The sequence below is a fragment of the Paroedura picta genome, chromosome 7, assembly GCF_049243985.1.
Source record: "Paroedura picta isolate Pp20150507F chromosome 7, Ppicta_v3.0, whole genome shotgun sequence".
In the NCBI taxonomy this organism is placed as follows: domain Eukaryota; kingdom Metazoa; phylum Chordata; class Lepidosauria; order Squamata; family Gekkonidae; genus Paroedura; species Paroedura picta.
In genome coordinates, this window is record NC_135375.1 from 75,544,676 (window position 1) to 75,558,444 (window position 13,769).

Consider the following 13,769-nt stretch of genomic DNA (forward strand, 5'->3'; position numbering starts at 1 on the left):
GGACTATTTTTGCCATTTTTAAGACAGAATTTGTCTCAAAAAACTTTTGGTTAATGAAAATTGTTCAGTCTTGAGATGTGTTGCAAAGTTTTGCGCTTCAGTATACATAGCTCATAAAGATCTAAATATAAAATTATAATGATGTGTGGTTTTTAAATTAAAGTTCTATTTGTATATATCACTATTATTAATTTTACTTTCATTCTGAAATTTAATCTATAACTATTGATGTTACTCTTTTGTATTTTGACCTTTTGTTAAAATGTTTTAACTTTGGTCTATGTTTGTAAATAAATTTGATTGATTGATTTAGCACTTTAACATTTCTGGGTACAAACTGGAAATGACTTCACAACATCACACATTGCTCCCTGCCTCTTACTCCTGCAGGATGTAAGAGCCTCAGGTGGTCTGGAACCTGGGAGCAGGAGATTGCTCACCACTCATGGAAGAACTACAACCCTATATTGGTGATAAACTATTGTAATAAAGAACATGATGCTGGGTGGGTTTTTTGCATAACCTAAAAGATAAAACAGGTGCTACCAGTAATCTATTGTACTTGCTATTTATAGAGAAAATGTGGATAGTTACCTGTGCATCAGCCAACATGATATCCTTCAGCATGGGTTGGCCTCTAGGTTCTCCATTTTCCATCTTCACATAGTGCACTTGGTATCCTCGGATTTGACCATGCTGCTTATTGGGCACTGGGGAACGCCATGTCACTTTAACAGATGTAGAGTTGACAGCCTCTACCTCGACTTTGCGAGGAGGACCACTAGGAACTGGAACACATCAGTGGATAAAAGAAGAATTACAGGTACTTGTTCCAACCAACCAGAGTCTTTTCTTTCCTTTAAAGGGTAGACCCACTAAGCTTTCCTTGAAGAATACAAATGGAAACACTCAACAAATCTGCTCTACATTTCAGTGAAAAGATCAAAAACCATGACTGATGCAAAAATGGAAGAAAAAGAGTATTAGAGAAATAGAAAAAACATGTAAAAATGTACAAAAGCCAAGGAAGATGCTTTGAGACTCAAAGCATTAAAGTACAAAGAAGTATTTTTGTAATCAAAATAATAAAAAAAACCAAAAAAGACTTGTAAAATGCTGGTAGTTTTCTGAGTTTTTTTTAAGAGGGAGAAAAAAAAAAGATGATGGGATCTGGTCTGCCATCTTCTATGTTCAGGCATGAAAGACATTCAACATCCAAAATATTTTTAAAACCAAGGAGCATCAGTTTTCCAAAAGAGATAAACATAAATGATGAAGAAAGAGTTAAAATGGAAGAGTTTTAAAAAGCAAGAAAAAAAGGAGAGAAAAAAAATTCCAAAATTTGCCTTTATTAAGACAGGGAAAGGAACATGAGTAGAAGTACTTTTCAAGTGTTTTCCCATCAAACACAAAAAAATATATTTTGATTTCAGAGGTAAAAAAGAAACGAGTAAATGCAGAAATATGCATTTGAGTTAAAATATTTCAGAAAATTTGGGGTAAATTTTCAGGAAAAGGGGAATTAAATCATACAAAGCAGACTGAGAGAGAGAGAGTCAGAGTCAAACTGATGGGTTGGAGGCAACATACCATCTTCATCTGTCCGAATCAATACAGATTCACTCTCTGGGCCAGGTCCGACATCAGTGTGGGCTGTCACAGATATCCGATATTCAGTCCATTTTTCCAACTGTTCCAAAAGGTACTGTGTAGTGTCCGGAGCAATTCCCAAAATGTCATGGGGCTTGTCATCTTCCCCATCAATTCCAGTGTACTTGATGGAGTAGGAAGTTATAATTCCATTCTGCTTTTCCACTGGAGGAGGCTGCCAACTTACCAAAATGCTAGTGGAGCTGGGGCTGTTGCAACTAATGTCTTGAGGAGGAGCTGATGGCTCTAATTTCAGTAGGGTTAAAGGAGGATTTAAGTGAAAGGACAGAAGTGGTTGAAGAAAAAAAAATGAACAGAAGGAAATAAATAAATAAATAATAAAGGGCGACTTAAGGAAAAATAAAAATCACAAACTCAAAAACGAAAACTTCAGATAATCTTATGAGCCTTGGCTTATTAAAGTGAACCAACTGAACATGAATTAACTAAAAGGTGAAAAGGGATGTGGGGGGAAATACATGAAAATGAGCCTCGATATTCTGTTACCTACCTGTGATTAACAATTCTTCTTGAACTAAAAACCACAAATATGATACCGTGATGCACCTAAGATCCTATGTTAAATATTCACTGGTATCTTTTCTTTTAAATATCCTCCCCCCCAAAAAAAGACAAGCCAGTATTTTAGCATACCAGACACCCTAGTTGGTGTGTACTATTACCTTTTCATTGTAGAAAATAGTACCTTGCACAAACTGCCGGGGGAAAAAAACATCACAACTATTCTGAATATTCATACATCTAAAATTTCAGCCCATTTCCCCCCAAATAAATTCTCCAGAACCCGTCTGTCAGTGCAGTCTGAAGCTGCTATACTCAGAAGTAAATCCCACTGAGGTCAATGGTACCTTCTCCCTGGTAAGAGTTTAACAGCTCATCTTTCTTTTATTTTACAATGGAGTGTACCCAGATTAAACCAAATACAATTAAGGTGTAAATCAAAAGATTTGATTTAAGCATTTTACATTATAAAGCATGCAGACTCAATAAGGAGATGATGTTATTCTTAGGCAAAGATTTACCTACCATGGGAAAAGTGACAGGGCTGATTTTTCTGACTGTAACTTGTACTTACCCTTGATCCAGGCTCTCTTTTATATTTTAGCTCCTCTTGGAAAACCTTGTCTAGCAAAGAATTAAACTCTACCACCGATTTCACAATGTCACATATAAATGGCTATCCCGTCCCGCATAATACACAAAACAACTATTTGAAAATAAAAGGATGTTTAGCCCCAAAATAGCAGCAGCAGCAGCAGGTGTTTTAATTAAATTTTATAATACACTTCTGTTAAGCATCCATCGTTGACATCTAATGTTTAACTTGGAAAAAAGAATTGAAATGCTTGCCCATTATAATGTATGTCAATGGATAAGTGTAAGATCTTAGAACATCTGGCTCTTTGGAGTTATAGTACATTAAAGCAGGAAAATGCAACTTCAAATGGCCTTCAGCAAACTTAGTCAGAGCTAGTCATATATTTTGTATGTTTGGGAAACTGGATTCGGTAATTCTACATTTATATGGAGCTTCATTGATTTTAATGTAATATTATCCTCTTCTATCTGTTTCTCTGAGTGCCTAAGCAGTGTCCATTGTGTGCCCACAACCTACTTTCTGTTCTGTAATACCTCTCCATGGAACCTTAAAGTATGTATTTTCTTTTGACTTCAGAAAAAAAGGACAAGAGATCCTTTGCTCTTGGAGTACCCATAATATTTCGTCTCATGAGTGGGCATCATATTACTCTTCTAATAAAATGTAAATATCATGCCTGCAGTCTTTTAAGTCTCCTGTCTAAACATTATAATCAGATACTCAATAGATCATAACTGTAAAAAAAAAGAGAAAGCTTTGTTTGTCAACAAATATAAGGAAAAGAAATACAGTAATCAAGGAGAGACACCTACTTGACTGCATTGTTCTGGCTGAAATTTCTGCAGTTGAAGCACCGAGGCCCTGCGGAGAGCGCGCAGAGAGACGAAAGTAATACAAACTATTTGGTTTCAGGCCTTGTAAATGATAAGATGTTGCTGGTTCAATAGAAATTCTCTGCTAAATGGTAAGCAAGAAAAATGGAGAAGTAATTATGATTCAGATATCGCAATGTTTTCTTGAAAAAAAAACAAGTCTAAAACAAAAGGGGATAATTCAAACATTATAGTTACCATATACTGGAGACACTGAAAATGGTATGGCAGCAGCTCAGTGAACGACTCATATTACAGGAAAGCTACATACAACATGAATAAGTTTCTTGACCGTTTCCGCATTGGGAACTTTGCTGTCCTGGCTCCCATATAGGAGCCCAAATCCGAGGTTGACAAGGTGCATTGGGCCAAATGCTCTCCTGTGCGGGAACAAGAAGAGGGGGGCAACCTGTCCTAACTCAAATTCTATCCTGAAGCCTGGTTCAAACCCTCCAGTATTATGTGGTGACCTTTGTGTCAGAAATACATATTCCTGGCACGGAGAAGGTTTTGGGAATAGGAGTTTTTGTACTTTATAGCTACTTTGTGAAGCTTCTACTTTATGTAACAATTTCCAGATGCCTCCACATGGTAGTTATAATATTTGATTCAACTATCAAATAGAATTCCCATAGCTAAATGTGTTACAATGCAGCTTTGTTTAGAGTTCTGTGGTTATTTTGTTAGAATTTTCTGCATAAATCAAGAATGAAAATAATTATTAGAAGCTTCTGAATTATCAATACAATTATTAGAAGCTTCTGAATTATCAAACAATAAACATAAGACACTAACTACAACGGAGAGAGGCAGTGAGGCAGTGCAACACTTTAGTCAGGAATATAACAACACTGGAATACAAACTTATTTAGCTATATATCTATATATATTGCTTACAGAAATCAAGATGACCATTGATAATGATCTTGAATTCTGGAAGTAATTCGGTCTCTTGAGTTCCTTGAAACTCAAATTTACAACTTTTAATTGATAGAGGACTTACAACATTTACCGTGATTTCCTTGCACAAATTATGACGTCTAAACAAGTTCATGATGTTTAGAATGAAGAAAACATCACACGTACTAAAATAACTTCAATTAAAACTATGGAAAACTCTATCAAACCAACAGAGTCTTGAAATCTACTTTTTCTGGAATTCAATACTCAATGTCAATATTAAAACAATTTCAACAGCTCCCTTAGAGTTGCTTCTAAATTTTATCTTAAAATTCCAGATGGATTCAAATGTACTACATGAAGAACAACATCTAAGGATTTTTGTGTGTGTATAAGTGTGCACGGAGAGCTCATATATTTTGATTGAACACCTACAATTTAGCTAAGAATAATTTCCTGAGTTAACTGTGTAAAAATATTGTTGGCATACACACACACAAAAATTATTTCTCTGTTATCATTGCCATGAAGCCTAAACAAAATTCATAGATAACATTAAACCATGGTATGGCACCACTTCATAAACCTCTGTGGTCTCCCTCTTCTTATCCCTTGAAGTCAAAATCATTTAATTATCTTCAACAGTGCAAATGGCCAAAGTATGGGTAGTACTTCCCTTTTATACCAAGATTACAAAACAAAAATAACCTATATTTTGCTATCATGATTTACAGGATAAACATCAAAAAGTAGCATGACCATTCTTGTATCAGCAATTTGTGCTATACTAAGAACATAAGAAGAACACAGTAGTGAACCAGGTCCTACAGACAGCCAACAACAGGCATAGAAATCAAGGCCTTCCCCTGATGTTGCCTCCTGGCTCTGGAATTCAGAGGATTAGTGCCTTTGAATGTTGAGTTCCCTTCAGTCACCATGGCTAGCACCCACCAATAGCCATCCTCCATGAATCTATCTAATACTGTTTTATAGTTGTTTATTTCTGTGGCCATCACTACTCTGTTGGACAGCCAATTCAACATTTTAATCACCCTCTGTGTAAAGCAGAATTTCATTTTGTCCATTCTGGACCTACGGCCCATCAACTTCATTGGGTGCCCTCAAGCTGGATCTCCTCAAATTTTGGAAGAACCAGTGTGGTGCAGTGATTAATGAGAGGCAGACTCTAATCTGGATAATCAGGTTTGATTCCCCACTACTTCATATGGATGACTTTGGGTCAGTCACAGTTCTCTCAGTCCAGTCCACCTCACAGGATGCCTGTTGTGGGAAGAGGAAGGGAAGGCAACTATAAGCTGCTTTGAGACTAATTCAGGTAGCGAAAAGGGGTATAAAAATCAGCTATGCTTTGTCACCTCCTTCTACCCACCTTAGTCATCTTTTTTCTAAACAGTAAAGGCCCAGAGACTTCAGCCTTTCCTCATAACGAAGATGCTCCGAACCCCCTAATCATCTTGGCTGTCCTTCTCTGTAACTTTCCTGCTCTACAGTGTATATTCTGCAATATATACTAGTAGGCATCAATATACTCTGCAATATATACTGGTAGGCATCTACTGACTGACTATACAAAAAGACGGAACATACAAGTATAGTGTGGGAAAGGAAGCATATAAGTTCAGCATTTATATACAAAGTTCATCAATCATGTTTCAGTATAATGTTTGAACAATTAACTAGTGTCATACATGCAAATATAACTTGTAAAAAATTCAAATGCAAAATCTGACAAAGGAGAAACAACATTTGATTTACCTCTTCTCCATGTTCTCCATCTTTGTATACAAGATCATAATTGGAGATTGTGTCAGACCGTGGAGGGGTCCAAGAAAGTAATATGCTTGTTTCAGATTCAGGTTCTGCTTTGAAGTTCAATGGCTGTCCAGGTACTGAAGCAGAGGATACCGTATCAACAAAAGTTTGCTCTTGCTGAACATTTACCATAAACCACTTCAGTATTATTTCCTATGACGATGAGCTCCATAGTAGGAGTCCTCAGTCTTATTGAGCCTTTTGGGCACCTTTGGATTTCTGGAATAGCATGGTTAGTGCAGCCACAAAATAGCTACCACATGAAGTGTGTGCTGCAACTTACTTTCAGCCACAAAGTGAAGATCCTTGCACTGTGGTGGCAGCTGCTGCCAAAGCAATGCTTTTAAAACTCTCCACAGACTCAAATCATTGAGACGCCTTGTGGTGTCCCATCTGCTTCCAACTACTAACTAAAGGCACTTGGTGGACACCAGGAAAAGTGTCAGCAGACATTATGGTACTCATGGCCACTAAGTTAGGGACTTCTACTATATACAGTCCATTTTGTTTTAAATTAAAGATTTTCTTACATGCAAATGGCCAAACAATACTGAACTCATCATTCATATTGCTAAATATTAACATAGATCACACATAACCAGAACATACTGATTAATGGCAACTATAGGTAAAGGTAAAGGTATTCCCTGTGCAAGCACCAAGTCATGTCTGACATTTGGGGTGACATCCTCTAGCGTTTTCTTGGCAGACCCAATACAGGGTGGTTTGCCATTCCCTTCCCCAGTCATTACCGTTTTACCCCCCAGCAAGCTGGCTACTCATTTTACCAACCTCAGATGGATGGAAGGCTGAGTCAGACTTGAGTCGACTGCTGGGATCAAACTCCCAGCCTCATGGTCAAAGCTTCAGACAGCATGTCGGCTGCCTTACCACCCTGAGCCACAAGAGGCTCTTAATGACGAATATAACTGGTCTAAATTGATTTACTGTAACCATTAATACAGAGGACAATGACTTTATTTGTCTGATTGCTGATTTGACCTGAGAAAGACTGACTGAAATTCTATCTATTAACCCTGACTTTCATTTCCAGTGGCTGGCAACAACAAACAAACTAAAACACCTCTCTTGCCACTTCAGTGGTATACAATTCTGACAGTGCAACCTTAAGCAAAGTTATTCCAAACTGGGCCCACAGAAATTCCACTGAAGGGTGCTTTACCATATCCTTCACTTAGGACTGCGCTATAGATCCTGTATGGACTCTGAAACTAGATCTACAACCACATTTTTTTTTTACAGGGGAACCAAAGCAGGGTTGACTTCTCAACAGATAATTTAATTAAATCTCCCCAAGAAGCTGCTCAGCGGCAATACTATCACATGTGAAAGAAATCAATTTTCCTTTGATGGCAATGTCAACATGTCCCAGTTCTTATGTTATAAATTTTAGATATTTACCAGGCTGTTAAAAACTATTTGGATGCCATTTTCAAGCAATCAAAACTGATTTTTTTAACATAGTTCTTGCAGTATTTGACCATTTAAATATAACTCCCTTTTTAAAAGCATATCTCTTTTAAAATTCTTTTACAATCTTAAGACAGGAAGCAGTTGTCACACTTGTTAGTCTCACCCACAGGGACACTGCCTTCCGCTATCTTATGCCACCTCATGGAGTTGCTCTGGAAGCCTCAGAATGGGATGGGAAGGCTTGCCAGTGCCTGTCTACAGTTCCTTGCACAGAGACCAGTTCAGCTCACCTGTCTCTGGGAGTCTCCTCCCTGTCATCCCGTAATAGCCACCTTTATACCATTAACCTCCCCACCCCTATTCCTAGCCTTGCCCCCAACTGAGTTTATAAGTGCTCCCTTCACCATCCCTCTTCCTGCCTTTTTCAGGTGTGTCAGAATGCTCCTCCTGGAGTCTACAAGGACAGAGGGTGAGCCCCTCTTGTGCCCATAAGGAGAACATGAAAACAGAGAAAGCATTTTAGTTTTCTAGATATGAAATCAAAAGGGATAATCACTGGCTTTATCCTTTTTCAAAGGACAAAAGCAGCTGTTCAGACACACAGCTTCCAGATCACATCCAATTATGTTACTTCACAATTCTCATCAACAGCAAAAGATACAACGAAAGAGGAAAAGAGAGAAAAACTGGAAAAATTATCTATATCCATTCCATATAGGTGCATACAACAATATACCCACTGCATATCCACACAATATGCCATTCCATCAAAACCAACATCAAGTCATCCAAACAATATGCATTTATATTTATTCTAGTAGAACACCATTGCCCATATTCCACTATGCTACTACATATAGCATAAAAGTCCATAACTGCACTTAACCCAATGTTATACAACAGCTGTACATAGAACTATAATCTGCGATCAGCTATAAAGCAGACACAAACATCTCAATCCTAACTAGCTCTTGAAGGTGTTGATGAAAAAATAATAACCTTTGAATGGGGTTTGTGTGTGTATATTGCTACCTCCTGCTTTTATCATTTTTGTCCTTGTCTACTTTTCTTACTATTGGAAGACTTCTGTTTTGTCAGTTTACTGACATAACCTCTAAAGCTTCTGCTGCCTTCCTTCATTCCCCTACCAAGAACGGAAGGGGTGGTTTGAGATGTGCTCGTCTGTAGCTGGCAAGCCTCCACTACTGGTTTTTTTTTCTGCAGCCAATCCATCTCCTCCAGATCCTAATGGCAACCTAAGTCTAACTCATAGCATAACATCACTTCAGTTTTGAAATATGTATTATTCCAAGCATGTATTATAGTCACTGCAGTACATGTTTACTCCACTGGAAATCATTACCCATCCCTCAGCAGCTAGTCCTGTTCTTTATTACAGTTATTACAGGAGCCTGAGCGGTGTTTCTTAACTCTGTCAAACAATGAAGGCTTACCAGACAAAACTTATTTACATTGCTTATACCTTGATCAAGCAGTAAACTCCAGTTGTCAACACTACCTAAGCACAACTAGCAGAATAAAAGTGAGCCTCCCAGAGTCCCTTATCACCCATCTTTTTCCTTTGGTGAGGCAAGTTGTGCTGGTCAACATGACAACAGTAGGTCAAAAATGCCCTTAGGATGCTATGCTGAAACAGGAAGTGCAGCAAGCAACCAAATACCGAGAGACTCCCCTCCTGCTCCCTCCCCATATAATTTAATACCAGAATGCAGAATGGGTAGAGGGAACCAGGGACAGGGTTCTTGGGACTAGGACCTACTAAGGATCAAAGGAAGAGGCAAAAAAGTGGGACCTTTGGGGAAATGGGAGGTAAAGGCGAATCCTGAATATATATCTTCAATTATCACTGAGGCGAATATATTTGCTCCTGGAATGAAATGCCATTCAGTTTCAGGCTCCAGATCTCCATGACAGATATAAGTATCTTTTTTAAAAAGTTATAACACTGGTCTCTTTCTTATAAGTAGTGTGCCATAAGGTTGAGATAGAAGGAATGACAAACATTGGATAAATAGTAATGATTGATAAAATTACACTCATGCATGGTCAAATAACATTTATTTTTTGTCTAGCTTGTGAAAATTAACTTGTTTATTTATTTTATTTACTTATTTATTTATATTCTAACTTTTCCCCTAATGGAACCTAAAGCAGGTTCTCAACAACACTGTGACATAGGTTAGGCTGAGTGCGTGTGACTAGCTCAAGGTCACCCAGCAAGTTTCTACAACACAGTGGAACTTCCTCTCCGAGATCCTAGTCCAGTACTGTAACAAATCCAGCACTACTAACATCCCTGACTCTTTTAACGTAGTGTAAAAAAAGCAAGAAAAGTGTTCTTTTTTTGCAAAGAGTGAAATCTGTTGTCAGTTAATCCAATATATTAATATATCAACGCAGCAAAAGTAAAAGTGTGTTAATGTTGCCTTTTAATCTCTTTTCTGTAGAGCTTGGGACAGGGAGACATGACTGGGATGAAATCCTTCATCCTTGAAGATTTGGGAGAAGTGGGGAGATTAGAATAGGTTACATAATCTCAGCCTAAACTGCCACACAGGATAGTTGTATGACACAGCACCACCTTGGAAAACAGCTCAAATGGGAATGACATAAATCAGCATATTAAAGATATTTTTGCAGTGTAGCAATAAAATCAGAAAGGAGGTGTGCTATACTCTCAGTCAGTCTAATATATTACAGGACTGCCGTCTGTTTATTAATTCAGAGTGTCAGGGTGGTTGACAAAACAAATTAAATACCTGACTAGTGGTGGCATTTACTCATACAAGGAAAGTGAAAAAGGAGTTTGTGAAGATGATTTAAAAAACACACAACTTCACATAAAAGACAGGAGTAGGAGATGAGCAGGAAAAGTTCAAGGTCATTCTTCACATTACATGTTCATGCACGCTTATATTTGAAAATGTACGTGGATATTATGTGACAACAACAATGCAGGAAATCCTCTTCAGGGAACACTAGCAGAATAAAAGAAGCAGATAGTACTGTGATTTGTGTGAAAAGGAATTTTTGAGAATAAAATCTTATAAAAATGGAAAAGAAATGGTAAGGGTGGCAAATGAAGCTTTATTTAAAAACAGAGTAAACTTGCTATAGATGTAGTCAGATAATATGCATTATTGAATAACCTGGACATCGGAAAATAGCAGATTCAACTCAACTCACCACAAAGAAATGTTCAATTATATCCTACTTTTCCACCCATACATGGTCTATCTACACTGCTATCAGTTGAAATGCTGCAGCTAATCTAGGCAATCTTCCTCCTGATAAATTTTCATCTTACCTCCTGTCTGGGTGATGACTTGAATATCACTAGAAAGAGGTCCATCCCCAACTGAGGTAAAAGCAAGAACTTTTACAGAGTAGGTTTTCTGTGGTATTAGATTCCCAATGGTGGTGATATGGCTGTCAGCCACATTGTGTTTCAACCAACTATTGACGTGTTGTGAAGCATCCATGGTATAATAAACTCTGTAACCTTGTATTTGACCATTTGGTTCTTCTGGTTCTTCCCACTGCACCAAAATGGTGGTTGAGCTCAACATACGGGCCTGTACACTACGAGGTGCACTAGATGGTGCCTGCTCTGAGGTCCGTGTAGACACAGGTTCACTGGGTGGGCCACGTCCAATGTTGTTGACAGCAACTACTCTGAACTCATATTCAGAATATGGGCTTAAACCGGCAACGCTATATCGTGTTGTGGCCACTCCATCTATTTCCTTGTAAAGTTCTTCCGAGCTTTTAGGTTTATGCTGGATAATGTAGTAAGATACTGGCTCAGGGTTTCCAGAATCCCAAGTCAAAGTGATGCTTGTTGCTGTGCTTTCTGTTACAACAGGAGTTCCTGGAGGTTTAGGTAAGGCTAGAACAAATAAAATAAAATCCATTTAATTGATGAAATATAAAGGCATACAATTATGAGTAAATAAACAAAGAACAGTATAACTAAAAGCAAGCAAAATGTCAAATAGATTTAGTAATGGGGCAGATCTTCTATTTGAAAGACATCTGTCAGTTAAAAAATATAGACTAGGGCCACTGTTATATCCAATTATAAGCATTTTGCTAACAAGTTACATTTAATTTGAAAGAAAAATAATAAAAAATGGAATATGATTAAGTCTAGAAATATCTGAACTGTATAATGCAAGTACCAAAAAAACAATGGCTTGTCCAAAAATAAATGCTGAACAGATACTTTACCACTGGGATGCCCTTAAAAAATTACTGTTCCTAGAGTGAACTAGGGAGGACTGAAAGTTGTGTCAATGCAACATCTTCAGATGAACTACAAAAGGTTACAGAATGTCCATTTGATGCCTGCAATATGAATTGTGATAGTTCTTTAAGTTATTTTCTGCAGGCACTCTTGATGTGTAGTATATTTTGTAATTCAGATATTCCTATAGTTTGTCATAAGGATTACAAAGTTAACAACAAATGTTTGGGGCTTCCCAGAGTACAGTAAGCATAAAACAACACTTCTCATTGCTCTGATATAAGCATAACAATGGGAAAGTGAAAAACAGCTTTCTTAAGAGCACCTATAGACAGATTATGCATGGGGTGAGTAGTATGGAGTGCCAGCAGCAGGGCAGTGGGGCTAATCCCCAGTTATGCATGATGCTGCTGCCATCCTGGCCCTGGCCCGGCACAGCACCCCGAATGGCCCGTTGTATGTGAATGCGGAAACTCCCACGTTTTGTTTGCTGCTATGAGCTCCATCTGCAGCCTTGCCAGGCCAGCCCTGTGCATAAATGGCCTATGGTGTCCCTGCAGAGACATCAAATGCCCCCGTCAGCTTTGCGGAGCTGCAGAGATGGATGGGATATTGTCCCACTCCCACACTGGTGAGAGCGCAGCATGCCGTTTTCCTGCCAGTATGCGGTGGGGCCCCCATGCCCTATGCCCTGCATAAGGCGCTGAATTCTCCAAGTCTTGGCATTGTGTGCGGGCGCACTACGTCAGGGCAGTCCGTGTATGCCAGGGGATTCTGTCCCCTGTGCATTCTGGGGATGCAGCAGGGCATGACACCCCGCTGCAAGGACCAGGCAGCAGCCTGGTGCAGCTGCTGGTCAGAAGCCTGGTCAGAAGCGCGGCGTGATGAGAGCCTGATTAAAATGCCTGACTGAAGGAACCTTTTTTCCGGTTTCCCTCAGTTTCAAAGTGAAATTCTTGGAGGAATGGGTTAACAGAAATTTGCAGTTCTCCATGGCTCTTTGTGATAAGTGTTGTGACAGAAGAATATGGAGCACTTTAGTTGGGGTTGTTTGAACATCTCCAGCTCCTGTATTTTGGACAGTGTCTGAAGTGAGCAGAGTTTTCTGTTTCTTGTTGTTAGTTGGGTTGGGAGACTACTTATACTTAAGACCCACAGTGCTTTATTTTACTACTCACTCTCTTGAGACAGGATTGATTTAAAGGGCAGAACCAGATCTCTGTTGATCTATGCACCAAGCCCTCTTTCTAATGCCTAGTTTTAAAGGCTGACACAGTGATTCAGCAACCTCAGAGATTAATTACATTTTAAAAGTTTAATTTTTCATTTTTAAATTTAACAACATAGACTATGGAAGAAGCAGAGAGGGATAATGTTTCCTTCAAGCACTATCTTCAGGCCACACTTTCAGGCTTCTTCCCTTGGAACTGGAGGGATCCTTCAGTCAGGCAGCCTATGCCAGCTCTACTGCCAATGCAGGAAGGACTTGGATGTTGATTATTAGGACTCCGGCACTGAAGGAAATAAGACTATCAATCTTGGGGTGAGCCCAATCCCTCCAAACTTCTTCTCTTGGAACCTAGTCATGTAATTATTTTGGCGGGAAAGCCCAGAGAGAGGGATGATCCTAGACTTCTTGTAAGATTTGGAAATCTTTTCCACAGCTGGTCTGCAAAAGTGCAGTCCCATTGTC

The 13,769-nt window shown here is 38.7% G+C and overlaps 1 protein-coding gene across 47 annotated transcripts in view; it reads right to left on the reverse strand.

Annotated features, from left to right (window-relative positions):
• PTPRD (protein tyrosine phosphatase receptor type D) overlaps positions 1-13,769 on the reverse strand; it is a 1,533,354-nt gene that overhangs the window by 186,262 nt on the left and 1,333,323 nt on the right. For 32 of the 47 annotated variants that reach the window (XM_077344981.1, XM_077344997.1, XM_077344996.1 and 29 more), the window contains 5 exons: positions 11,138-11,719; positions 6,319-6,452; positions 3,583-3,727; positions 1,591-1,896; positions 595-788 (listed from right to left, as the gene is read on the reverse strand). In XM_077344981.1, the coding sequence (XP_077201096.1) occupies positions 595-788; positions 1,591-1,896; positions 3,583-3,727; positions 6,319-6,452; positions 11,138-11,719 (1,361 nt within the window). The remainder of the gene's footprint in view (positions 1-594; positions 789-1,590; positions 1,897-3,582; positions 3,728-6,318; positions 6,453-11,137; positions 11,720-13,769) is intronic. The other 15 variants (XM_077345018.1, XM_077345017.1, XM_077345019.1 and 12 more) reach the window with 3 other exon arrangements.